A 26,548-nucleotide genomic window follows, 5' to 3' on the forward strand; every position below is an offset into this window, starting at 1 on the left:
GCAGCCCCAAGGGTGGCGTCATTGGATTTGAACTTCCCCTTTATAGTGCCGTTGTACGTGGTTTACGTGACCATGTTCTGACACGATCGGTTTTTTAACCGATGGTGTGTAGGCGCGACAGACCATCAGTCAGCTTCATCGGACCGATCGTGTGTACAGGGCATTACATTGTATGTGGTTTTTGTCTATTCATTCCCAAAATTGAATGTTAATAACAAATGGAATTTTGATATACTTTTGAGCAACATTTGTCAAGTCATCGATCGTACTGCGAATTTCCATACAAATGGTAATACAAACTATGAGCTAGATTCACGTAGCTCGGCGTATATTTTGGCCGGCGTAGCGCATCTCATATGCGCTACGCCGACGTAAAATAGGGCACCCAGACCAGTATTCACAAAGATCTGGGGCCGTACGTTGCGCCGGCGTAGTGTAAATAGGCAGGCGTAAGCCCGCCTATTTTAAATGTGGATGGTAGTGGCCGTGTTGTATACAAATTAGCCGTGACCCCATGTAAATGTTTTCACGAACGAACGGCGCATGCGCGCGCATGCTCAGAGTCACGTCGCATATACTCCCTAAGATACGTCGGCTCAATGCTTTCGACGTGAACGTAACCTACGCACAGCCCCATTCACGTACCACTTACGTAAACAACGTAAAATTCGACGGCTGTTCCGACGTCCATACCTTAACATTGGCTGCGCCTCATATAGCAGGGATAACTTTACGCCGGACGTAAGCCTTACGTAAACAGCGTAGCGTAAATCTACGGAAGCGCCCCCTAGCGGCCAGCGTAAATATGCACCCTAGATACGACGGCGTACTAACACTTACGTTGGTCGGAGGAAGCTGTAATTCAGGCGTATCTAGCTCCCAGAATGGCACGCATAGATACGACGGCGCGTCTTACTACTTACGCGGCATATCTATAGATACGCCGACTTAAATCAATGCTGAATCTAGCTTTTTTCTCAGTTTAGGCCGATACGTATTCTTCAACGTATTTTTGTTAAAAAAAAAAAAAAAATCACAATAAGCGACTGGTTTGCGCAAAAGTTATAGCGCCTACAAAATAGGGGACAGAATTATGATTTTTTTTTTACTAGTAATGGCGGCGATCTGCAATTTTTATTGGGACTGCGACATTATGGCGGACACATCGGACACTTTTGACACATTTTTGGGACCATTCACATTTACACAGCGAACCAGTGCTATAAATATGCACTTGACATCCCGGCAATTGACAAAAGACGGCCACAAGGTGGCTCTTAATTGCCGGGAGGACGTCTAGACATCCTCCGCTCCTCCGGCCACTGGGGGGCGCGCGGTCAAGTTACGACGTTTACGTTAGATTTGCGACGTGTAAAGTTGTCCCTGCTATATGAGGGGCAACCAATGTTAAGTATGGCCGTCGTTCCCGCGTCGAAATTTAAAAATTTACGTTGTTTGCGTAAGTCGTCCGTGAATGGGGCTGGACGCCATTTACGTTCACGTCGAAACCAATGACGTCCTTGCGACGTCATTTAGCGCAATGCACGTCATTACAGAATCCTATTAATTATTTCTTTGTGTTTTTAGATTTCTCCATTCCTCGGGAAGCCCTTCAAGACCTGTGCTGTGGTTGGTAATGGTGGCATTTTACAGAACAGTCTCTGTGGAGAAGAAATTGACAGAATGGATTTTGTGTTCAGGTGAGCAATGGACAGTGCTAGGTAGCTAGGTTGGTAGACTTTACAATGTACAGCATTAGATTGTACAGTGGACCATAGCAAATTCTCAGCCTGGGCTATGTGGTCTACCTCCAACCAAGGAATACCTCAGGGGCCTTGATCACTGGAACATGGGGAGTCTGACCTTGTAAAGCCAACTCCATGATGGCAACAGCCATACTTCTTTTTGGTGTGTGAAAAATGCCATTAAAGTTAAGTCTTATGCCACGTACACACGATCGGACATTCTGACATCAAAATTGTGGATTTTTTTCAGACAAATTGTTTGCTCAAACTTGTCTTGCATACACACGGTCACACACATTCCAAACGTCAAGAACGTGGTCAAGTTCAACACTACGATGAGCCGAGAAAATTCCGAGCTACAAATTGGCTACAAACGATAGGAATTTCCGACAAGAACTTTTTTTTTTTTTAACAAAAAAGTTTATTCAAGTATTTAGACAGAACAGAAAAAGAGAACAGCGGTACAATCGTAACATCCTTACATAAATCAGCTAGGTTCAGTGGAAACAGGTCAGTGATAATTACAGCAAATTACAGTAAAGTAATCAGGGGAGAAATTGCTACCACCTGGGCGCACAACGGATCATGCTGGAAGGTCAGTGTAACGGTCACCACCGTTTACGATATTGATTCCATCGCCCCACGACAGCTTATCCTACAATCCAGCCTAAGGACCCGATCCATTCCATTTCCCAGAATAACGAGACCGACAAGCTCTGTTACTGGTTTCAAAATGTATGAATGAATCTTTAACCACTTCCAGACCGCCGCATGTACATATACGTCGGCAGAATGGCACGTACAGGCACATTGGCGTACCTGTACGTCCCTGCCTAGACGTGGGTCGGGGGTCCGATTGGGACCCCCCCAGCTACATGCGGCAGTCGGATTCCCGCGGGGAGCGATCCGGGACGACGGCGCGGCTATTCATTTCTAGCCGCCCCCTCACGATCGCTCCCTGGAGCTGAAGAACGGGGAGAGCCGTATGTAAACACGGCTTTCCCCGTGCTTCACTGTGGCGGCTGCATCGATCGAGTGATCCCTTTTATAGGGAGACTCGATCGATGACGTCAGTCCTACAGCCACACCCCCCCTACAGTTGTAAACACACACTAGGTGAACCCTAACTCCTACAGCGCCCCCTGTGGTTAACTCCCAAACTGCAACTGTCATTTTCACAATAAACAATGCAATTTAAATGCATTTTTTGCTGTGAAAATGACAATGGTCCCAAAAATGTGTCAAAATTGTCCGAAGTGTCCGCCATAATGTCGCAGTCACAAAAAAAATCACTGATCGCCGCCATTAGTAGTAAAAAAATAAATAAAACTATCCCCTATTTTGTAAACGCTATACATTTTTCGCAAACCAATCGATAAACGCTTATTGCGTTTTTTTTTACCAAAAATAGGTAGAATAATACGTATCGGCATAAACTGAGAAAAAAAAATTATATATGTTTTTGGGGGATATTTATTATAGCAAAAAGTAAAAAATATTGCATTTTTTTCAAAATTGACGCTCTATTTTTGTTTATAGCGCAAAAAATAAAAACCGCAGAGGTGATCAAATAGCACCAAAAGAAAGCTCTATTTGTGGGGAAAAAAGAACGCCAATTTTGTTTGGGAGCCACGTCGCATGACCGCGCAATTGTCTGTTAAAATACTCTGCACACCCCCCCCCTGCGAAATACTCTGCATACCCCCCCCTGCTCAATACTCTGCATACCCCCCCTGCGCAATACTCTGCATACCCCCCTGCGCAATACTCTGCATACCCCCCTGCGCAATACTCTGCATACCCCCCTGCAAAATACTCTGCATACCCCCCTGCGCAATACTCTGCATACCCCCCTGCGCAATACTCTGCATACCACCCCCTGCGCAATACTCTGCATACCCCCCTGCTCAATATTCTGCATACCCCCCTGCGCAATACTCTGCATTACTCCCCGGCAATACTCTGCATTACTCTCCGGCAATACTCTGCATTACCCCTGCACAATTACTCTGCAATACCCCCCGCACCAATACTCTGCAATACCCCCGCACCAATACTCTGCAATACCCCCGCACCAATACTCTGCAATACCCCCGCACCAATACTCTGCAATACCCCCGCACCAATACTCTGCAATTCCCCAACACCAATACTCTGCAATACCCCAACACCAATACTCTGCAATACCCCGGCTAATACTCTGCAATACCCCGGCTAATACTCTGCAGTACCCAGAAAATACTCTGGGGAAAAAATGCGTTTTAACCACTTCCCGCCCGCCGGCCGTCATGACGTCCTTGACTTTGTGCAGGGATATCTAAATGATGCCTGCAGCTACAGGCATCATTCAGATATAATTTTTTTCAGCCGCCGATTCCCTACACCATAAGAACAATCATGGCCGCTGTTCCACCTCTTGATTGTTCTTACGGGAGGCGAAAGGGGACGTCTCCCCTCCCTTCTCCCTCCGGTGCCTCTTCTGACTCACCGCTACGATCGAAACCAGGATCGTTTTATTTTTTTTTATTTTTTTTTCAGGCTTCCCAGCCTAGAGGTGAGATGTGGGGTCTTATTGACCCACATCTCACTGTAAAGAGGACCTGTCATGCTATATTCCTATTACAAGGGATGTTTACATTCCTTGTAATAGGAATAAAAGTGATCAAAACATTTATTTTTGGGGAAAAACGTATCAAACTAAAATAAATAAAGTGAAATGAACAATAAAAATATTTTTTTTTTTTTAAAGCGCCCCTGTTCCTACGTGCTCGTATACAGAAGCGACCGCACACGCAAGTCCCGCCCACATATGAAAACGGTGTTCAAACCACACATGTGAGGTATCGCTGCGAACGTTGGAGCAAGAGCAATACTTTTGGCCCTAGAGCTCTTCTCCAACTAAAAAGATGTAACCAGTAAAAATATTTAAAGCGTCGCCTATGGGGATTTTTAAGTAGCGAAGTTTGCCGCCATTCCACAAGCGTGTGCAATTTTGAAGGGTGACATGTTGGGTATCTATTGACTTGGCGTAACTTCATCTTTCATATTATGCAAAAACATTGGGCTAACTTTAATTTTTATTTTTTTTTTAAAAGCACAAAACCGTTTTATTTCCAAAAAAACACATTCGAACAATTGCTGCGAAAATAACGTGCGCGATAAAAAGTTGCAACGACCGCCATTGTATTCTCTAGGGTTTTTGCTAAAAAAGCATATATAATGTTTTGGGGTTCTATGTAATTTTCTAGCAAATAAATGATGATTTTTCCATGTAGGAGAGGAATGTCAGAATTGGTCTGGGTGTTCCAGAACGCCTGATGGTGCTCCCTGCATGTTGGGCCTCTGTATGTGGCCACGCTGTGTAAAAGTCTCACACATTTGGTATCGGCATACTCGGGAGGAATAGCAGAATGTGTTTTGGGGTGTAATTAGTGTTATGCATATGCTGTGTGTGAGAAATAACCGGCGAATATGAACATTTTGTTAAAAAAAAAAAAAAATCTTGATTTTGCAAAGAATTGTGGGAAAAAATTACAACTTCTAAAAACTCACCATGCCTCTTTCTAAATACCTTGGAATATCTTCTTTCCAAAAAGGGGTCATTTGGGGGGTATTTGTACTTTTCTGGCTTGTTAGGGTCTCAAGAAATGAGAGAGGCTGTCAGTACTTCAGATGTGATCAAATTGATCAATTTTCAGTAATTGGTACCATAGCTTGTAGACCCTATAACTTTCACCCAGACTAAATAATAACCCAATTTTTTTTTTTTTTACCAAAGATATGTAGCAGTATACATTTTAGGCCAAATTTATGAAAAAAAAATACTTTTTTGCAAAATGTTATAATAGAAATGAAGAAAAATTCATTTTTTTACAACATTTTCTTTCTTTTTTCATTTATAGCGGAAAAAATAAAAACCGCAGAGGTGATCAAATACCACCAAAAGAAAGCTCTATTTGTGGGAAAAAAAGGACAAAAATTTCATTTGGTTACAGTGTTGTATGACTGAGTAATTGTCATTCAAAATGTGAGAGCACCAAAAGCTGAAAATTGGTCTGGTTATTAAGGGTGTTTAAGTGCCCAGTTGTCAAGTGGTTAAGTGGTTAATGGTACACTCTCAGCTTTTTATGCAGTTACAGCAGAGGCATAACTAGAAACTTCGGGGCCCCGGTATAACTAAGTAAAACATTTGTTTCTGATTTCAACTTTCCATAACTGTCGAGAGGAAGCTTCAGGATAGGACAATTGTCACAACAGGTCACAGAAGGAACCTGCAAAATATCATGAAGAACAACCGTAAATCAAAGATATATTCATCCATTGGACAAAGTTATAGTCAAAGATCCACATTTATTTATTTATAATGTATAAAAAATAACATTTTGAATGAGATTAATTTGGAAAATATAAAACACTGTACATGTATAGACACACAAACTTACAAAAAAATCTTCAGAGAAAATTGAGTACTGTCCGAGGCTACAATCACATCAAGTAAAAAAATCTTCACAAAGGTAGAAGAAAATCTTCAAAAAAGGGTCCACAACAGGGCCAACAATAGCTTCCAACTTTTTTTAGAACTTAAAACTATTTCACACATTTAACTTTGTTTCTGTGAAGAAAGACCTGTAATATAGAAATGGGTATATTTGTAGCTAGATTCAGGTACATTTGCTCAACTTTGCAGCGGCGTAGCTTAAGGAATTTAAGCTACACCGCCGTAAGTTAGCGAGGCAAGTACATGATTCACAATGTACTTACCTGCTAAGTTACGGCGGCGTAGCCTAAATCGGCGGGCGTAAGGGCGCCAAATTCAAATGTGTTTGAGGGGGGCGTGTTGTATGTTAATGGGGCTTGACCTTAAGTTTTTTACGTTTTTAGCGAACTGCGCATGCGCCGGGCGCCTACACTTCCCAGTGTGCATTGCGGCTAAGTACGCCGCACGGGCCTATTGATTTCGACGTGGACGTAAACTACGTAAATCCCGATTCACGGACGACTTACGCAAACGACGTAAAAAATCAAATTTCGACGTGGGAACGGCGGCCATACTTGACATTACTATTCCAACTAGGGCCTAGCTCTAACTTTACGCGGCCTATTTCTTACGTAAACGGCGTAAAAGTACTGCGTTGGCCGGGCGTACGTTCGTGAATCGGCGTATCTACTCATTTACATATTCTACGCCGACCGCAATGGAAGCGCCACCTAGCGGCCATATGAAATATTGCAATCTAAGATAGGACGGCGCAAGCCGTCGTATCTTAGATATGTTTAAGCATACGCTTAAACATAAGTCGGCGTAGATTCTGAGTTAGGTCGGCTTATCTACTGATAAGCCGGCCTAACTCTTACTGAATCTACCTAATACAGTACAGACCAAAAGTTTGGACACACCTTCTCATTCAAAGAGTTTTCTTTATTTTCATGACTATGAAAATTGTAGATTCACACTGAAGGCATCAAAACTATGAAGTAACACATGTGGAATTATACATAACAAAAAAGTGTGAAACAACTGAAAATATATTTCATATTCGGTTCTTCCACCTTTTGCAGCAGACACATCTCTAGGACTGGTAAGAGGAGACTGTGTGAATCAGGCCTTCATGGTAGAATATCTGCTAGGAAACCACTGCTAAAGAAAGGCAACAAGCAGAAGAGACTTGTTTGGGCTAAAGAACACAAGGAATGGACATTAGACCAGTGGAAATCTGTGCTTTGGTCTGATGAGTCCAAACTTGAGATCTTTGGTTCCAACCCCCGTGTCTTTGTGCGACGCAGAAAAGGTGAATGGATGGACTCTACATGCCTGGTTCCCACCGTGAAGCATGGAGGAGGAGGTGTGATGGTGTGGGGGGTGCTTTGCTGGTGACACTGTTGGGGATTTATTCAAAATTGAAGGCATACTGAACCAGCATGGCTACCACAGCATCTTGCAGCGGCATGCTATTCCATCCGGTTTGCGTTTAGTTGGACCATCATTTATTTTTCAACAGGACAATGACCCCAAACACACCTCCAGGCTGTGTAAGGGCTATTTGACCAAGAAGGAGAGTGATGGGGTGCTGCGCCAGGTGACTACCTCTTGAAGCTCATCAAGAGAATGCCAAGAGTGTGCCAAGCAGTAATCAAAGCAAAAGGTGGCTACTTTGAAGAACCTAGAATATGAAATATATTTTCAGTTGTTTCACACTTTTTTGTTATGTATAATTCCACATGTGTTCATTCATAGTTTTGATGCCTTCAGTGTGAATCTACAATTTTCATAGTCATGAAAATAAAGAAAACTCTTTGAATGAGAAGGTGTGTCCAAACGTTTGGTCTGTACTGTATATTAGCATGGTTTATTGATAATAGCAAGCATTCAACTCAACTGGTTAGTTTAACTTGGAACCAAGCATGCAAGGTTCAACCATAAAAATGGGTTAGTGTAACTGGTAACAAAACTGAAAAAGTGTTTAGGCCGGCCTTTCTCAACAAAGCTTCAGAGAAACCTTAGGCCTAGTACACACGAGAGGATCCGGAGGACCGTTTCCGCGGATAAATCCTCTGGCGGATTTTGATCTCATGGTTGTACTAACCATGAGATCAAAATCCCCGCGGAATTCCCTCCGCGGTGACGTGTCGCGCCGTCGCCGCGATGATGACGCGGCGACGTGCGCGACGCTGTAATATAAGGACTTCCACGCATGCGTCGAATCATTACGATGCATGCGAGGGATGGATTCGGACGGATTGATCCGGTGAGTCTGTACAGACCATCGGATCAATCCGCTGGACTGGATTCCAGCGGATCGATTTCTTAGCATGTCAAGAAATTCTGATCCGCTGGAAATCCATCGGCCCGAAAAATATCCGCTGGATCGTACACACCAGGGGATCTATCCGCTGAAACCGGTCCGCGGATAAATTCCAGCGGATCGATCCTCTCGTGTGTACGGGGCCCTAGAGTTTCTACAGAGGTTGTTAGGGGTTCCATGAGCTGTGGCTGATTGGCCTCCTATATGATGGCATTTGCTTTGATCCAGGGCAATTTGATCTATTTAGCCATCTGAAGGGTGGCATTCTGACCACCACTGTAAGAAAGACATTCTTCCCACTCACCACCAATATAGACTTCATTCCTCCCAATGACCCCTAAGGCCCCGTACACACGGTCGGTTTGGTCCGATGAGAATGAACCGAAGTTCTAAACATGCTTCAAAACCGAACCGATGGACCGCTGCCCCATCGGACCAAACCGATGGTTAGTACAGAAAAGCATCGGTTCAAAACCCGCGCATGCTCAGAATCAAGTCGACGCATGCTTGGAAGCATTGAACGTCGTTTTATTCAGCACGTCGTGTGTTTGACGTCACCGCGTTCTGACCCGGTTTTGGACTGATGGTGTGTACACATATGAGGCCGTATGGCCACTTCAGAGGTGAACCGATGAAAACGGTCCGACGGGCCAGTCTCATTGGTTTGGTCCGACCGTGTGTACGGGGCCTTATGGATAGGTTTTAGTAAAAGTTCCCCAAGACCTGAAAATGTATTAAAGGATTCCTCTGGGGTAAAAAGGTTGAGAAAGGCTGGTATAGTGTAACTTGTGACAGAACAGATATAACTGAAAACTTACTACGGTCATTAAAAATGACGCCGCCGTGCTTTTGCTTCAGCAAAGTCATCTACAATGCTTTCGATGTTGAGTCTTCTAGCTCTCTCATTTTCTATGCTTAACCTCCATGGCGGTATCCCCGAGCGTGACTTGGGGTGGATTTTCGATGCTAGGATCGGTATCCCCGAGTCACGCTCGGGGTAGCTGTGCAGAGCGTGCAGCGGCGCGGCTTACCTGCTCGCTGAATCCACAGACAAGTTACTCACCTTGTCCCTGGATCCAGCGATGCATCCCCGCTGTGTGAGCGAGCGGGTCCTCGCTCGATTCACAGTGTCCCCGTGTGCCGCCGATCTCCGTTCCCTGCGACGTTACGACGCACGGGAGCGGAGAACTGCGCCAAATTCAAAAAAGTAAACAAACACATTACATACAGTATACTGTAATCTTATAGATTACAGTACTGTATGTAAAAAATACACACCCCCTTGTCCCTAGTGGTCTGCCCAGTGTCCTACATGTTCTTTTATATAATAAAAACTGTTCTTTCTGCCTGAAAACTGTAGATTGTCCATAGCAACCAAAAGTGTCCCTTTATGTCAAAAATGGTTTTAGAGCAGCTACAAAACAGCGATAATAAATTATAATCACTTGCAGAATTGTGCGATAGCGATTTGTGGGGAAATTCGTCATAAAAAAATAAAAGTAATGACAGCGACAATTCTGCAACTGAGAAAATTTCAGTGATTTTGAGTTGATTACATTATTGAATAATTTTTATTATAATTATATTATTATTTGTTATAATTATTTATAATTATTTATCATATTATAATTTATCATTTTTGTTTTTAAATCATACCCGGGATGCCTACAATACTCTTGTTTGGTCAGATTTAAGTGAGTTATTCCTAAGAATTGCAGGCCTACAGTATAAAACGCCAAATTTCCATGCAAAATAATTGTACCGCTTTTGGTTACGTAATTCCAGACAGAATCATACCGCCAGGGAGGTTAACAAAGCAAGTCCAGTGAGTCTTTGTTGAGACAAGGTGTTTCTCAAATAACTTTTAATTAGTTTTAATTTTGAAAAAGACCTTTCTGCGGTCGCTACGGTTACTGGGAGTGTGAGGAACAGCAGTAATGCTATGCAGACATCTGGGACAGTAGAAGACAGCGCACTGTTTTCAACAAGTAGTAGGTGAGCAAGATCCTTTACAGTAGGGTGACCAGACATCCCCAGTTTCAGGGGACAGTCCCCTGATTGATGACACTCCCCCCGGACCAAGTCTGTCCCTGGTTTTGTCCCTAGATTGGATTTAATAGGGGGCAGGGGCAATTTCAAAGACAAGGGGGCAGATCCACAAAGATCTGCCCCGACGCAGCGTATCTGAGATACGCTACGCCGCCGTAACTTACTTTTTTTGGTTTGAATCCTGAAAGAATTTGCGCCGTAAGTTACGGTGGCGTAGTGTATTTCTCGCGGCGTAAGGGTGCGGAATTCAAATTGGGTGGGTAGGGGGCGTGTTTCATTTAAATGAAGCGTGTCCCCGCGCCGAACGAACTGCGCATGCGCCCTCCCTAAATTTCCCGCCGTGCATTGCACTAAATGATGTCGCAAGGACGTCATTGTTTTGACATGGACGTAAATTACGTCCATCACGATTCACGGACGACTTACGCAAACGAAAAAAAAAATTCAAATTAACCGCGGGAACGACGGCCATACTTAACATAGCAGGTTTAACTATACGCCACCAAACAGCAGCTTTAACTATACGCCGTAAAAAGCCGACTAGAGACAACGTAAAAGAATGCGACGGCCGCTGGTACGTTCGTGGATCGTCGGAAATAGCTAATTTGCATACTCGACGGGAACACCGTTGCCACCCAGCGGACGCCGAAGAATTGCATCTTAGATCCGTCGTATCTGTCGGATCTAACCCAGATGCCGTCGTATCTTGTTTTGAGGATTCAAAACAAAGATACGGCGCGGGAAATTTGAAAGTACACCGGCGTATCAGTAGATACGCCGGCGTACTCGCTTTGTGGATCTGCCCCAATAAGTGCAGAATTAAAATTAAAAAATTTGAATTACACCCCTCCGCTCCGCCGTGCCTACTAGCATAGGGGGGTTGTATTTTTCCCATTATCTGTGCCCCTTTCTGATTTCTGTGCCTCTTCAGTTTCGGGCGCATGCCCATTCAGCTTCGCTCGCATGTTCTTCTGCCTTGGCTCAAATCCTGGCCAGCCACCTGCCTATCTCCTTGCCTTCCCTGGCGGAGTGATCTTCCTCCGCTCCCCATCCAGTAGTAGCCGGGGCCTGAAGAGTAAGACTTGAGAGGCTGTGCGACGGACAGAGAGTAGCTGATTGTTGCCATTACTAGTAAAGAAAAAATATGTCCCCGGATTTCATTTTTAAAATCTGGTCACCTTACTTTACAGTGGAACAACTGCCAACCTCTTCTTGAAGTGCTGAACGGAATGAAAGAAGCTGCCCAGGAAAATCTGGTGATAGATCCTCCTTGTAAAATTCATGCAGTTTTGATGCTGCTGCAATCACATTGTCATCAGATTGAGAAGCAAGAATGGCAGGCTGAACTATCTCAAATCTATGATGGACTGCATTCATTCCAGTAAATCGGTCTGACAGCTGATTTATAATCATATCCAAACATCTATAAAATACAGTTGTTTTAACCACTTGCTTACTGGGCACATAAACCCCCTTCGTGCCCAGGCGAAATTTCAGCTTCCGGCACTGCGTTGCTTTAACTGACATTTGCGCGGTCGTGCGACGTGGCTCCCAAACAAAATTGACGTCCTTTTTTCCCCACAAATAGAGCTTTATTTTGGTGGTATTTGATCACCTATGCGTTTTTTATTTTTTGCGCTATAAACAAAAAAAGAGCGACAATTTAAAAAAAATATATATATTTTTTACTTGTTGCTATAATAAATATCCCAGTTTTTTTTTTTAAAAAAAATATTTTTTTTCTCAGTTAAGGCAGATACGTATTTTTCGACGTATTTTTGGTAAAAAAAAAAATCGCAATAAGCGACTGGTTTGCGCAAAAGTTATAGCGCCTACAAAATAGGGGACAGAATTATGATTTTTTTTTTTATTATATTTTTTTTTACTAGTAATGGCGGCGATCTGCGATTTTTATTGGGACTGCGATATTGCGACGGACGTATCGGACACTTTTGACACAAATTTGGGACCATTCACATTTATACAGCGACCAGTGCTATAAAAATGCACTAATTACTGTATAAATGTGACTGGCAGTGAAGGGGTTAACACTAGAGGGTGAGGAAGGGGTTAAATGTGTATCCTGGGTGTGTTCTAACTGTGTGGGGGGAGGGGGGTGACTGGGGGAGGTGACCGATGCTGTGTCTCTATGTACAAGGGACACAGATCAGTCTCCTCTCCTCTGACAGCACGTGGAGCTCTGTGTTTACACACAGAGCTCCACGTCCCTGCTGTGTTCCTGACGATTGCGTGTACCCGGCGGACATCGCGGCCGCCAGGTACACACATCGGCTTCCCAGCGACGAGCCGGGACAGTGTTTACCCCAGAGGCGCGCGCGGGTAATGCACTTTAAATGACGTCCAAAGTCGTCCAGTTGGCACCTGAAAGCCGCGCTGTTGACGTCTTTTGTCAATAGCGCGGGTCTCAAGTGGTTAAAGCATTCCTCTGGATCAGAAAATCTTTTATCCATACACAGCTCATCAAAGTGGCACTTTACTTTTTTTAATCTTTTATTTAAAAAACTTTACTTTAATTCCCCACTTTTCTGCAAGTGTCACTGCAGTTTCTTTGGCTTCTTCGAAATGATCCCTGTAGCTGGAAAGGGCTGTAACCGCTGTGATAGTACAGTTCCCTGTCCTGGTAAGGGTCGCCCAGGATTCTCAAATAGGCAGGTTGAGGGGCTCCAGGGTTATTTAATGTGGAGGAATCTGTTTGGTCAGTTTCCTCCAAAGTTTATAAAATCCACTTGGGGACCTGGAGCCCGGAGATTCCATAGTGATATGGGTGGGATGGAATCTCCAATCCTGGGACCGGGTTTTGGAAACAGCCAGGACTCTGGCTGGTTGATTGAACAGGTGGTTCCTGGGCTTATAGTAAAGTCAGGACCAGTGTTCTGGACTCCACCCTCCCGAGGAGTCCAGGCAAGCAATGGAGAAGCATACATGTCTGCATGGTATAGACAGAGGACCCAACCTGTGGGCTGAGCAGCACAGAAGCTGAGAGCACAGAGAAAGGTACAGTGATTTGTATAGGTACTTTGGTACGTGGCCAAGAGGGCTGAAGTGTAAGCCTAAGGGGCTGTATTTCTGAAGAGAGCCAGGTGGCTCGGCATTTTCGGTTGACTATTTCTTTATTGCTGTAGCAACTTGAAACCCCCTGCGTGGGAAATTCTGGATGGACGTTTTTCTTCCTTTTAATTTTAAAAGTGGGTCAACAAACCCTTAAAGGCACAACTGGCGTGGACTCTGCTCACTGGTATGCTCTACTCAGATGCTAAATAACCACAACATTACACTGCATTGTGTTTTACGTCACCGCGTTCTGACACGATCGGTTTTTTTAACTGATGGTGTGTAGGCACGACTGATGAAAGTCAGCTTCATCGGATATCTGATGAATAAATCCATCAGACCGTTTTCAACGGATGAACCGATCGTGTGTACAGGGCATTCGTCTACACAGGCCACAGTCTTGTATCATAAGGAAAACAAGTAAAAATAAGACATACTGTATAACTATCTATACTGCCTATTTATTTACACAATCGGACATTCCGACAACAAAACCGTGGATTTTTTTCCAACGGATTGTTAGCTCAAACTTGTCTTGCACACACACGGTCACACAAATGTTGTCGAAAATTCCGAACGTCAAGAACGCGGTGACGTACAGCACTACGACGAGCCAAGAAAAATGAAGTTCAATGAATCCAAGCATGCGTCAAATTAATTTTTGCATACAGACGATCGGAAATTTCCGACAAGAACTTTTGGTGTCGGAAAAATTGAGAACCAGCTCTCAAACATTTGTTTTCGGAAATTTCGACAGCAAATGTTCAATGGAGCATACACATGGTCATAATAACTTTTGTTGTTGGAAATTCCGACCGTGTGTATGCGGCATAAGGCTGGGTTCACACTACTACACTACTTTCATCCTACTTTGCTCTGCTACATTGGTCCTACATTTATCCTACATTGGTGCTACATCCATCCTACTTTCATGAACAGGATACTACTTTGGTCCGACTTGAATGATATTCAATGGGCCTGAAGTAGGATCAATGTAGGACCAAAAGTAGTACACAAAGCATTTTCAAAGTCGGACCGACTTGTGTAGGACGCTACAAGACGCTCTCATAGGGAAACATTGAACACAGAGCAAAGTAGGATGAAAGAAGTGTAGTAGTGTGAACCCAGCCTCAGTGTTTGAAAAGGCTATAGCCTGATCACATAGGTTTGCTATACATTGTTGAACGTTGCTCATTGCCTGACTATTTGTTATCAGTTCCAGAAAAAAAAATAGCTGGAGAAGACAGTAAAATGTTGTTAAGTAATTTACATAATTTTTACTTTTTCTCTCTAATCTGTTACAGGCTTAATCTGCCGCCTCTCAAACTGGCTAAAGACATTGGCACAAAGTCCCATCTCATCAGTGCCAACCCAAGTATTCTGGTAGAAAGGTGAGATTATTTTCTTTAACATAGAAGTTTTGAAAGAAAATGCCCCATTTTAAGAGATACTGTAAAATTGTTCTCCCACCACTTAGGTCTAGTGATTGACTGCTAGACCTAAGTATCTCTTGTAAGTAAAAATATATTATTTATATATTTTTTATATTATTATTCATACGTATACATCTGTAAATGTGTGCATTCAAATCATTTTGGTCTTTGGCATGCATCATAATTTACTGGTATGTAATACTGTCCAATTATTTAGTTAGGAAGGGGGGCTAGAAGGGTAAGGGGAGGTAGGGTGGGAGCTGATTATGGACCACTGGGAGAGAACCACAGGTGGAATTATCACCTATTCCTGTGAAATGAGGCCTTTAAAGTCCTGGGGCCTAGTACAGGTTGCCTATGCCAATTATCGGTTCCAGGACCTCAGTATCTGGACACCACCTGGAGTACTTCCATTCAGTTCTGGCATCTAAGCCCCAAGGGTGACCGCATAGACCTGGCGCTGATGTCACCAAGAAGAGTCAATACCAGCATCAGCATTTTGCTCTGTCTGCTTTGGTCAGTAACCACTGAGCATCAGTGGATAAGGACCCTTCTCCCACTGGTACTAATGACAGGGGACCCTTCTCCCACTGGTACTAATGAGAGGGGACCCTTCTCCCACTGGTATTAATGACAGAGGACCCTTCTCCCACTGGTACTAATGACAGAGGACCCTTCTCCCACTGGTATTAATGACAGGGCCCTCCATATCAGTGGAGCCTTTTTTCCACTAACATAAATCATAAGGGACCCTTACCCTACTGACACCAATTATGGGGGAAAACATCTCCCACTGGCACCATTTACAGGGACCCTTTTTCCACTGACACCAATCGTAGAGCGTCCTTCTCCCTCTCACATCAGTAATAGAGGACCCTTCCCCCACTGACGCTAATCATAGGGGGGCCATTTTCCCACTGAAACCAATGACAAGGGCCCTTCTCCCACAAACTGTAATCTTACTGATACCAATGATAGGGATTCTTTCTCCCAATGACATAGATTATATGAGGCTCTTCTCCCACTGGCAATAAATGTAGGACTCGTCTTCAACTGGCACCATTATTAGGTATACTTCTCCCAAAGACACCAATGATAGGGGGTCCTTCATTGACGTCAATGATAAGGGGCCCGTCCTTCACTGGCACCAGTGATAGAAGTCCTATGTTCATTGATATCAATGATAGCGGGCCATTCTGCCATTGACACTAATGATAGGGGGCACACAGTGTTTGTCACAGTAAAAAGTAGGAAAGGTTTGTTCAAAGTTGACATGGCTCATTATTAGTATTGGAGCATGGTAAGTATGTTGAAGGGTTTAATCGCATTGCCATGGCAAGAGCTGGTTTGGCTCTCCTTGCATTAGAGACCAAGAGTTCCACTATTGAAATAAAACAATTTATGCTCCTTTGGTGACCAAGGGCAATTTAGGAATACACTCTCTTGCCATGACAAGCACAGGATCCATCCAACTGCCATAGTGATGTATGGATCCACATATTGCCATGGTGATAGAGAATTTGGCCCCATTTCCAGCATGACCAAAGGATCCGCCTCAATGTCATAGTGATGGTAAAATCTAGCCTCTTGCCATAGCACCAAATGTACTGAACCAATTGGTGCAAACCAAGTGCCTTATCAACTGCGCAATTAGGCCTGTTGCCATGATAACTGAGCAATCAGGCACAATGCCATAGTGACTGAAAGATAGGGCCTATTTTAATGGCAATGTAGACCTTGACTCCATTAGTATGGCAGCAGAGGATTGGCCTTATTACTATGGTGACAAACTGGTCCATTGCCATGACAAATGTAAGAATACTTAGGCCTCGTACACACCACCGGACATGTCCGATGAAAACGGTCCGCGGACCGTTTTCATCAGACATGTCCGCTCGGAGATTTCGGTCTGATGGCTGTACACACCATCAAACCGAAATCCTCGCGGACAGGCAGCGCGGTGACATGGCGGTGACGTTGAGACGCTGCCACATCCGCAAACCAGGAAGTAAAATGCTTCCACGCATGCGTCGAATCCATTCAGTGCATGCGGGAGATTTCGGTCGCTGGTTAGGTGTACTAACCAGCGGACATATCGGATGGACAGGCTTCCAGCGGACAAGTTTCTTAGCATGCTAAGAAACTTTTGTCCGCTGGAAACCTGTCCGCTAGGCCGCAAAATTGTCCGGTCGGCCCTACACACGACCGAACATGTCCGCGGAAACTGGTCCGACGGACCAGTTTCAACGGACATGTTCAGTCGTGTGTACAAGGCCTTACTTTTCATGGCAATGGAGGGACTAGTACCGTAGCTCTTGTTGACTAAGCTATCAAGCCAGTCCATTTTTTGGGGGTGGTGGTGGATGGGGTGCGGGATTTTCATTAACATTTTTCATTAGTAAAGTTAATAAACTTCTGTCCTCTTATTAACTGGCTTCTTCATCGTTGAAGGTTTGGAAAGCTCTATGGAAGACGGAAGCATTTCATCGACCTTGTCAAAGGTTACGGTTCTGCAATGATCATATTGCCAGCTTTCTCCTACGTCCACAGCACAGATATTTCTTTCCGAGTTTTGTACTCTGTAGAAGACTTCAATTTGGAAAACAAAGTTGTGTTCTTCCATCCGGAGTATCTCAAGAACCTTTCCAGCCACTGGAAAAATATGGGCGTTAAGGCCAGGCGCCTATCTTCAGGATCTATGTTAGTAAGTGCTGCTAGTGAACTTTGCAACAAGGTGGCCCTCTATGGGTTTTGGCCCTTTCCTAGGGACCCAGAAGGGAATGTTATTTCACACCACTATTATGATAACATACACCCCAAACCTGGCTTCCATTCCATGCCTGATGAGTTCTATATCTATACGAAGATGCATTCAAAGGGAGCGCTCTATCTGCAAATTGGAAAGTGTTAAAATGTGATATTTGGAGTTAAAAAGTTAATTTGAATACTTGATTATGCTTTGATCTGCAGGTGCAGTAGCGTGCCATTAAAAATCTATATACATAGTGTACCCAACTGTTTCATTGTTTTTTACCATTTTAACGAGAAAGGGGCAGATCCACAGAGATCTGCACCGGCGCAGCGTATGGGAGATACGCTACGCCGCTGTAACTTACTTGTTTAAACTTCGAATCCACAAAGAATTTGCGTCGTAAGTTTCGGCGGCGTAGTCTATCTCTCGCGGCGTAAGGGCGCCTTATTCAAATCGGCGAGTAGGAGGCGTGTTTCATTTAAATGAAGCGCGTCCCCACGCCGAATGAACTGCGCATGCGCCGTCCCTAAATTTCCCGCCGTGCATTGCGCTAAATGACGTCGCAAGGACGTCATATTTTTAAACATAGACGTGAATTACGTCCATCCCGATTCACGGACGACTTACGCAAAAAAAAAAAAAAATTCAAAATAAACGCGGGAACGACGGCCATACTTAACATGGCAAGTCTAACTATACGCTGCATAACAGCAGCTTTAACTATACGCCAGAAAAAGCCGACTAGAGACGACGTAAGAGAATGCGACGGCCGCGCGTACGTTTGTGGATCGTCGGAAATAGCTCATTTGCATACTCGACGCGGGAAAACTACGAGAACTCCACCCAGCGGATGCCGAAGTATTGCATCTAAGATCCAAAGACGTACGAAGCCATACGCCTGTCGGATCTAACCCAGATGCCGTCATATCTTGGTTTGAGGATTCAAACCAAAGATACGACGCAGGAAATTTGAAAGTACGCCGGCGTATCAGTAGATACGCCGGCGTACTCTCTTTGTGGATCTGCCCCATTATGTATAAATGGGGCCATTTCTCAAGAGTCAATGCTTCTTTTTCCTAAAGATCCATCATAACATTTTGCTGATGCACTATATGACCAAACGTTTGTGGATACCTAACTGTAACGGCTACCCACTGGTGTGAGGGTCTCAGCCGTTTGAGACGTCCTTTTCCCTGGCAAGCTGCGATATGCAGGTACCGCCGGTATATCCCATCGAACGCCCTTCCAAGAAACGAGACGTGCTACGTTTGAAGGGTCAAGTAGACTGACTTTATTTTCCACATTTTTCCTCCTTATATCTGGTTACAACTGTACAGAAACAAATGACACTCCCCCCCTCATCACACACTAAGGCTAATTACTAGACATGTGCAATTCGTTTAGTTTCTAATTAGTTTTTTAACGAAAATTCGGAAATTCGTTAATTTCGAATTTTCGTTTTCACAAATTTTTTATTTCCGAATTTTCGGACTTCCGAAAATTTCGAATTTCCGAATTCCCGAATTTTCGGATTTCCGAAAAATTTTAATTTCCGAATTTCCAAATTTTCGTATTTCCGAAAAAAAAAATTCTGAATTTTCGTATTTCCGAAAAAAAAATTCAGAATTTTCGTATTTCCGAATTTCGAATTTATCATTTTTCGAAATTTCGAATTTTCCATTTTTCGAATTTTTCAATTTCGATTTTTTCGAATTTTCAATTTCGAATTTTCAATTTCGATTTTTTCGAATTTTCAATTTCGATTTTTTCGAATTTTCAATTTCGATTTTTTCGAATTTTCAATTTCGATTTTTTCGAATTTTCAATTTCGATTTTTTCGAATTTTCAATTTCGATTTTTTCGAATTTTCAATTTCGATTTTTTCGAATTTTCAATTTCGAATTTTTGAATTTTTGAATTTCGAATTTTTGAATTTTTCAATTTCGAATTTTCGCATTTTTCATTTTCGATTTTCAAAATGTCGAATTTTCGAATTTTTCATTTTAAAATTTCGAATTTTTCAATTTTCGAAATTTCGAATTTTCGAATTTTTCATTTTCAAATTTAGAATTTTTGAATTTTCGATTTTTTCGAATTTTCAATTTCGATTTTTTCGAATTTTCAATTTCGATTTTTTCGAATTTTCAATTTCGATTTTTTCGAATTTTCAATTTCGATTTTTTCGAATTTTCAATTTCGATTTTTTCGAATTTTCAATTTCGATTTTTTCGAATTTTCAATTTCGATTTTCAAAATGTCGAATGTCGAATGTCGAATTTTTCAAAATGTCGAATTTTCGAATTTTTCATTTTAAAATTTCGAATTTTTCAATTTTCGAAATTTCGAATTTTCGAATTTTTCATTTTCAAATTTAGAATTTTTGAATTTTCGATTTTTTAAAAAATTGAAAATTTCGAAATTAAAAATTTTGAAAATTCGAAATTTCGAATTTTCCGAATTTTTTTTAATTTCCGAAAAAAAAAAAATCGTTTTTTTTCGGAAATTTCGTTTTTTCTGTTTTATTCGTTTTTTGCTTTTTCGGAAAAAACGAATAAAACGGAAAAATAAATGTTTTCGATTTTCCCGAATTTCCGAAAAAATAAAAAAAACGAATAATTAAAAACGATTTTTTTTCCCCGAATTTCCGAAAAAAAATTAAAAAACGAAAATAACATAAACGAAAAAAACGATTTTTTTTTTTTAATTTCCCGAATTTCCGAAAAAATAAAAAAAAACGAAAATAACATAAACGAAAAAAACGATTTTTTTTTTTTAATTTCCCGAATTTCCGAAAAAATAAAAAAAAACGAAAATAACATAAACGAAAAAAACGAATTTTTTGGCAGTGCACATGTCTACTAATTACTAAACATTCTTTAATTAATAACAACAAAACCTTCACCCACTCCGTCTCCTAGGCAGACGTTTCGTCTCCGCATACAGAGACAGTGTTATCACACATAACAGTTTTTAGTATGCATAATTATAGTTCTGAGAGCAGACCTGGGATTAACACCTGTCCATTACAACACCTTTATACAAGGACAATGGACTGCCTCCCAGGCCCTGACGCAATTAGCATGTCACTAGACTGAGTCATAGAATATTGACTGGTTGGGGTCACAATTAACCAACATCTTGTAGTCTCTCAAGATCCTGCAATTATTATCAATGTCCAGGCAGAATAGTCCATAATCCGTTACACTGCCCCCCTTTTGTGGAACACTTCGGCAGACCCGGATTGATCCTTTTCGGATCAACTTGGGGATGTCCGGTCTGCTGTTAGGGTAAAAGTTCCGTTTGCCTGGACAGTCCGTCGGCCTTCCCATTGGCTTACCAGGTCGGTAGCTGATGGTGACGGTGAATAATAGAATTCAATTCTGGAACAGTCACTTGCTTTGCTCTCTCAATGGCTCCCAAAACCTGTTGCTGATGCTCTTGGGACAGATACGGCACCACCTGGATGCAAATCCCATTTAATCTTTTGACAATTTCCGCCTGTTTGTGCATTTCAATGTTCAAGCCACGGGACATCTCATAATACGTGACATAGTGTCGTTGCATCTCTGATTTCTCACTGGCCAACTTGTCACATTCCCATTTTAGACTGTGATATTGTGCCGGATCTACACTACATGTCGGGGAAGGTAGTCTTACCCGGTTCTCAGCAGCAAGTGGGTTGATTCCAGCAACGCGGGTGGTCACGGCACAAGCAGCAGCAGGTGTAGGTAAATAAGCCGAAGTCAGAGGGCCAATGTCGTTGCCCAGCACCACCTCGGCAGGTAGGTTGTCCATGATACCAACTGTGGTCTTTCCTGACCCGGCTCCCCAGTCTAAGTGCACCCGGGTGGTGGGTACGCGAAATACAGCACCCCCTGCGACCCGGACGGCAACTGTGCGAGTGGACATGTTCTCTGGCTTTACCAGATGTTTTTGAATCAACGTGATTGTAGTCCCAGTGTCTCTTAGGCCTTGTGCTACTTGTCCATTCACCCGTACCTCCTGACGGTGATGCTGACGGTTATCCGGAGAGGCCGCTTGTATTGGGTCTGCCTCATACCAAATTCCCAGACATTCCTCAGGGCCCCCCTCGGTCTCCAGGCAGTGGGCCGCAGAGGGACGTGATGGAGTGACCTCTGTGTTGGGTGTTGTGCGTCTCCAATTGTTATTTGTAGCTCTCAAAGGGCAATAACGAGCAATATGTCCAGTGTCGCTGCAGTGATGGCACGTCACCCTAGGCGAATCCCGGGGGTAGTTGCTAGGCCCCTGAGGACGTGATGGGACTGGAGCCCGAAACTCTGGGCGTGGGGTGACGGTTGGAGTACGCGGTTCTACCTTCTGAGCCAGCCGCATAGTACCCTGGCTTACTTTCCTTGTCTCCGCGTACTCATCTGCTAGCCGAGCCGCCTCGTTTAAGTTAGCGGGACGGCGATCTCGTACCCAGTCTTGTATGTCTGCGGCCAGGTCTTGGAAGAAATGTTCCATTAGGAACAGCTGCAATACTTCCTCCCCGGTGTTGGCCTTGCACCCTTGGACCCAAAGGGATGCCACCCTTTGTAACTGGTTGGCCCATTCCATGTGGGAGTCCACAGCCATCTTCTTGGACTCCCGGAAGCGCCGGCGGTAGGCTTCTGGAGTTACGGCGTATCGGGTTAGCAGCGCCTTTTTAACTTGCTGGTATTGTAAAATATCCTCTGGAGCAAGAGCCCGAAAGGCTTCATTGGCTTTGCCCGACAATTTCCCCGACAAAATAGTGACCCATTGGTCTGGTGGTACCTGGTGTAGTGAGCACTGCCTCTCAAAGTCCGCCAAATATCCATCGATTTCCTCCTCACTTTCTACAAAAGCTTTAAATGCAGTGAACGGTATTTTCTTTCCTGTAGCAGCAGGTGGGGGGGTAGGAACTGCAGGTGTAATGGGCTGTCTCGCTCTTACCAGTTCCAGTTCTTGTCCCCTCTTCGTTTGTATCTCCTCCCTTGCTTCCCGGAACAGCTGGTTGATTAGTTCCACGGACGTTTCTGGATACAAGGATAATCTCCGCTGTACAATCCCAGTAATTACGTCTTCTTTGCTGACAGGTGCAAGGGGCTCCGTTCCTTCCATAGATCCATCCATTTCGTCCAGCTCCAGCAGGTCAGCTATAGTTCTGAGAGCAGACCTGGGATTAACACCTGTCCATTACAACACCTTTATACAAGGACAATGGACTGCCTCCCAGGCCCTGACGCAATTAGCATGTCACTAGACTGAGTCATAGAATATTGACTGGTTGGGGTCACAATTAACCAACATCTTGTAGTCTCTCAAGATCCTGCAATTATTATCAATGTCCAGGCAGAATAGTCCATAATCCGTTACACTAACCATTACAGCTACCTGTATGATCAAAAATATGGACTCCAGAACAACATACTTAAAAAGACGCACCTGCGCAGGGCCGTGTTCACCCGCACGAGGATGCATCCCTTTTTTAATGCATCCTTGTGAAGGCAGCCCACTGATGCTTGTTGGGACACATCAGATGCATGGACACAGTCGCAGTGTCCCACTATGACATTTGTGTGGGTACAAGTGTTTGCGCAACCCATATGGATGGCAACTTGGGACACAGCGACATTGTCCATGCAGCCTCTGTGTCCCAATAGACATCAGAGGCACTGCCTGCATAGGGATGCATGAAACACCTGTGCATCTCCGTTCGCGTAAACACGGCCCTGCATAGGCATATGGTATTGTATACATTGGGCCAGATTCAGGTACGAGTTACGACGGCGTATCTCCAGATACGCCGTTGTAACTCTGAGTGTTCGGTGTCGTATCTATGCGCCTGATTCTTAGAATCAGTTACGCATAGATTTCCCTAAGATCCGACCGGCGTAAGTCTCTTACGTCGTCGTATCTTAGTTGCATATTTACGTTGGATGCTAGGTGGCGCTTACGTATATTTCTGCGTCGAATATGCAAAAAAAAGAAAATTAGGTAGATACGCCGATTCAGAAACGTACGTGTGCCTTTTTTTACGTTGTTTACGTAAGGCTTTTTCCGGCGTATAGTTACCCCTGCGCTATGAGGCGTAGCCAATGTTAAGTATGGACGTCGGGCCAGCGTCGATTTTTTTTCTTTATTAAGTCGTTTGCGTAAGTCGTTCGCGAATAGGGCTGTGCGTAAGTTACGTTCACGTCGAAAGCATTGACTATTTGCGGCGTAATTTAGAGCATGCACACTGGGATACGTTCACGGACGGCGCATGCGCCGTTTGTAAAAAGCGTCATTTACGTGGGGTCACGAGTAATTAGCATAAAACTCGCCCACCTCTTCCACATTTGAATTAGGCGGGCTTACGCCGGCACAGTTACACTACGCTACCGTAACTTACAGCGCAAGTTCTTTCTGAATACGGGACCTGCCGCTGTAAGTTACGGCGGCGTAGTGTATGTGAGATATGCTACGCCCGCCGAAAGTTACGCTATTGTACCTGAATCTGGCCCATTGTGTGAATGAGGCCTAACCCATTGTCACGGAAGCATGAATCAGACGTACAACAACAGATAAATGAAATAGGAAGGCTTTATTAAAAACCAAACAGCAAGGTTAAAGTCCAAACGGATGATCAAACAGTCAGCAGAGTCTTCCACCGGAGCCAGGGTTCAATAGCCGGGAATGAGAGTCAGCCAAGCCGGAGTCCGTAACAAGAGAGAGGTGGTGAGACAAGCCAGGGATCAGGAGCCAGGAGGATCGTCCGTGGAAGCCGGGTTCGGTAACCAAGAGCAGCAGCACAATCTCAGGAGCATGTGTATACAAGAGGACCAAGCAAGGAACTGCAGCAACAGCCCTCCTATATATGCAAGCCATCCAGCTCCTCCCAGTGGGAAGGAGGAGCCGCAGGGTGTGGTAAGTTATAAGAACCCCAGGAAGCAAACATGGCCGCCAGCACATGTCAGATGTAAGAAGCCTGCAAAGAGGTAAGACCATGACACCCATCAACGCTCTATCCAAAAAATAGTTTTGATGTTCTAGGACGTCATAGACCTTGTAATCCTAAAATGCAATACCAATCTGCTGCTTGTGGTATTATAAGGTAGCAAGTTACTCACTCCTGTGCCTTGCTTGAGCTTATCTCGTGTATATTGGGCACCATTTTACAAATGTATGTCCCATTCTCAAAAAAGATTCTGTTTGCAATGACAGATGTACTTGCTACTATTTCTATGGTGACCAAGATATCCATCCCTAGTGATCCACTGGTTGCGCTACACCCCTTTGCCATGGTGACTGAGGATTGCTACTTCATCCTTGAGATCCTTTCTATTGGTGTGTTGATCATGGGATTCATCAGTTGTCATGATGATCTCCCGGTTAAGATACATGCTGTTGTGCTGTTTGCCATGACATAGGTATCCACTCTATCCCTGTTGCCATGGCAGTCTATCAGTTAAGATACACCCTGTTGCCGCGTTGACTAATGGTTGCAACGTCAATCTAGAGATCCTCTCCACAGGCATGTTTCCATGACAACTGAGGATTCCCTCTGATTCCCATGGAGATAAAATATTCCATTGGTGTCATGGTGGCAAAAGATTTGCCCCATTTATGTGAAGACTTATGTAGAGGAAGAATCCATTGGCTGCCATGGCAAACCAAAAAGAACCTAGGGCCAGATTCACATGAGATATACGACGGCGTTTCTCCTGATACGCCGTCGTATCTCTGTGATCCGCCCGTCCTAACTATGCGGCTGATTCATAGAATCAGTTACGCATAGCTAGCCCTAAGATCCGACAGGTGTAATTGACTTACGCTGTCGGATCTTAAGGATACAATTCTATGCCGGCCGCTAGGTGGCGAGGCCATTGCGGTCGGCGTAGAATATGCAAATTACTAGTTACGGCGATCCATGAACGTCCGCGTTACCCGTCGCTCTAACTTTACGTCGTTTCCGTCGAGATACGCCGCGTAAAATTAAGGCTGAGCCCTAGTTGTTCTAAGCCATGTTAAGTATGGCAATCGTTCCCGTGTCGAAATTTAAAAAAATCACGTCGTTTGCGTAAGTCGTCCGTGAATGGCGCTGGACGCCATTTAAGTTAACATCTAAACAAATGACGTCCGTGCAACGTCATTTAGCGCAATGCACGTCGGGTAATTTTCCCGACGGAGCATGCGCAGTACGTTCGGCGCGGGAACACGCCTAATTTAAATGGTGCCCGCCCCATTTGAATTAGGCGGCCTTGCGGCGAGTGGATTTACGTTACACCGCCGCAAGTTTACAGGTAAGAGCTTTCGTGTGTATGGGGCCTTAGGGCCTGATCCACAGCCAGCGGGTGTAACTTAAATATTCGGATTTAAGTTACACCGCCGGAAAATTTCTACCTAAGTGCCTGATCCACAAAGCACTTACCTAGAAATTTTCTGCGGTGTAACTTAAATTCGGCCGGCGCAAGGCGTTCCTAATTTAATGGGGCGAGTCCCATTTAAATTAGGCGCGCTCGTGCGCCGGACGTACTGCGCATGCTCCCGAAGTAATTTTCCCGACGTGCTTTGCACGGTTTTATGTTGCGCCGGGTTTTGAGAATCGTGACGGGTGTAAAAAAAACGAGTTGCGGCGAAAAAAAAAAAAAAAAAAAAAAAAGACAGCGACGCGGGATAGAAGGGTCTACTTTTACAAGGTCTAAACAGTTTAGGCCCTGTAAAAGCAGC

General features: G+C 43.9%; 1 protein-coding gene across 1 annotated transcript in view; it reads left to right on the top strand.

Moving 5' to 3' along the window:
• The window catches only part of LOC120933509 (alpha-2,8-sialyltransferase 8E-like), a 40,717-nt gene extending 22,605 nt beyond the window's left edge, over positions 1-18,112 (top strand). The window contains exons 5-7 of the mRNA XM_040346750.1: positions 1,588-1,700; positions 14,974-15,060; positions 17,554-18,112. Coding sequence (XP_040202684.1) covers positions 1,588-1,700; positions 14,974-15,060; positions 17,554-18,013 — 660 coding nt within the window. The 3' untranslated portion in view covers positions 18,014-18,112. The remainder of the gene's footprint in view (positions 1-1,587; positions 1,701-14,973; positions 15,061-17,553) is intronic.
• Positions 18,113-26,548: the final 8,436 nt, after the last annotated feature.

The sequence above is a fragment of the Rana temporaria genome, chromosome 3, assembly GCF_905171775.1.
Source record: "Rana temporaria chromosome 3, aRanTem1.1, whole genome shotgun sequence".
NCBI lineage: Eukaryota > Metazoa > Chordata > Amphibia > Anura > Ranidae > Rana > Rana temporaria.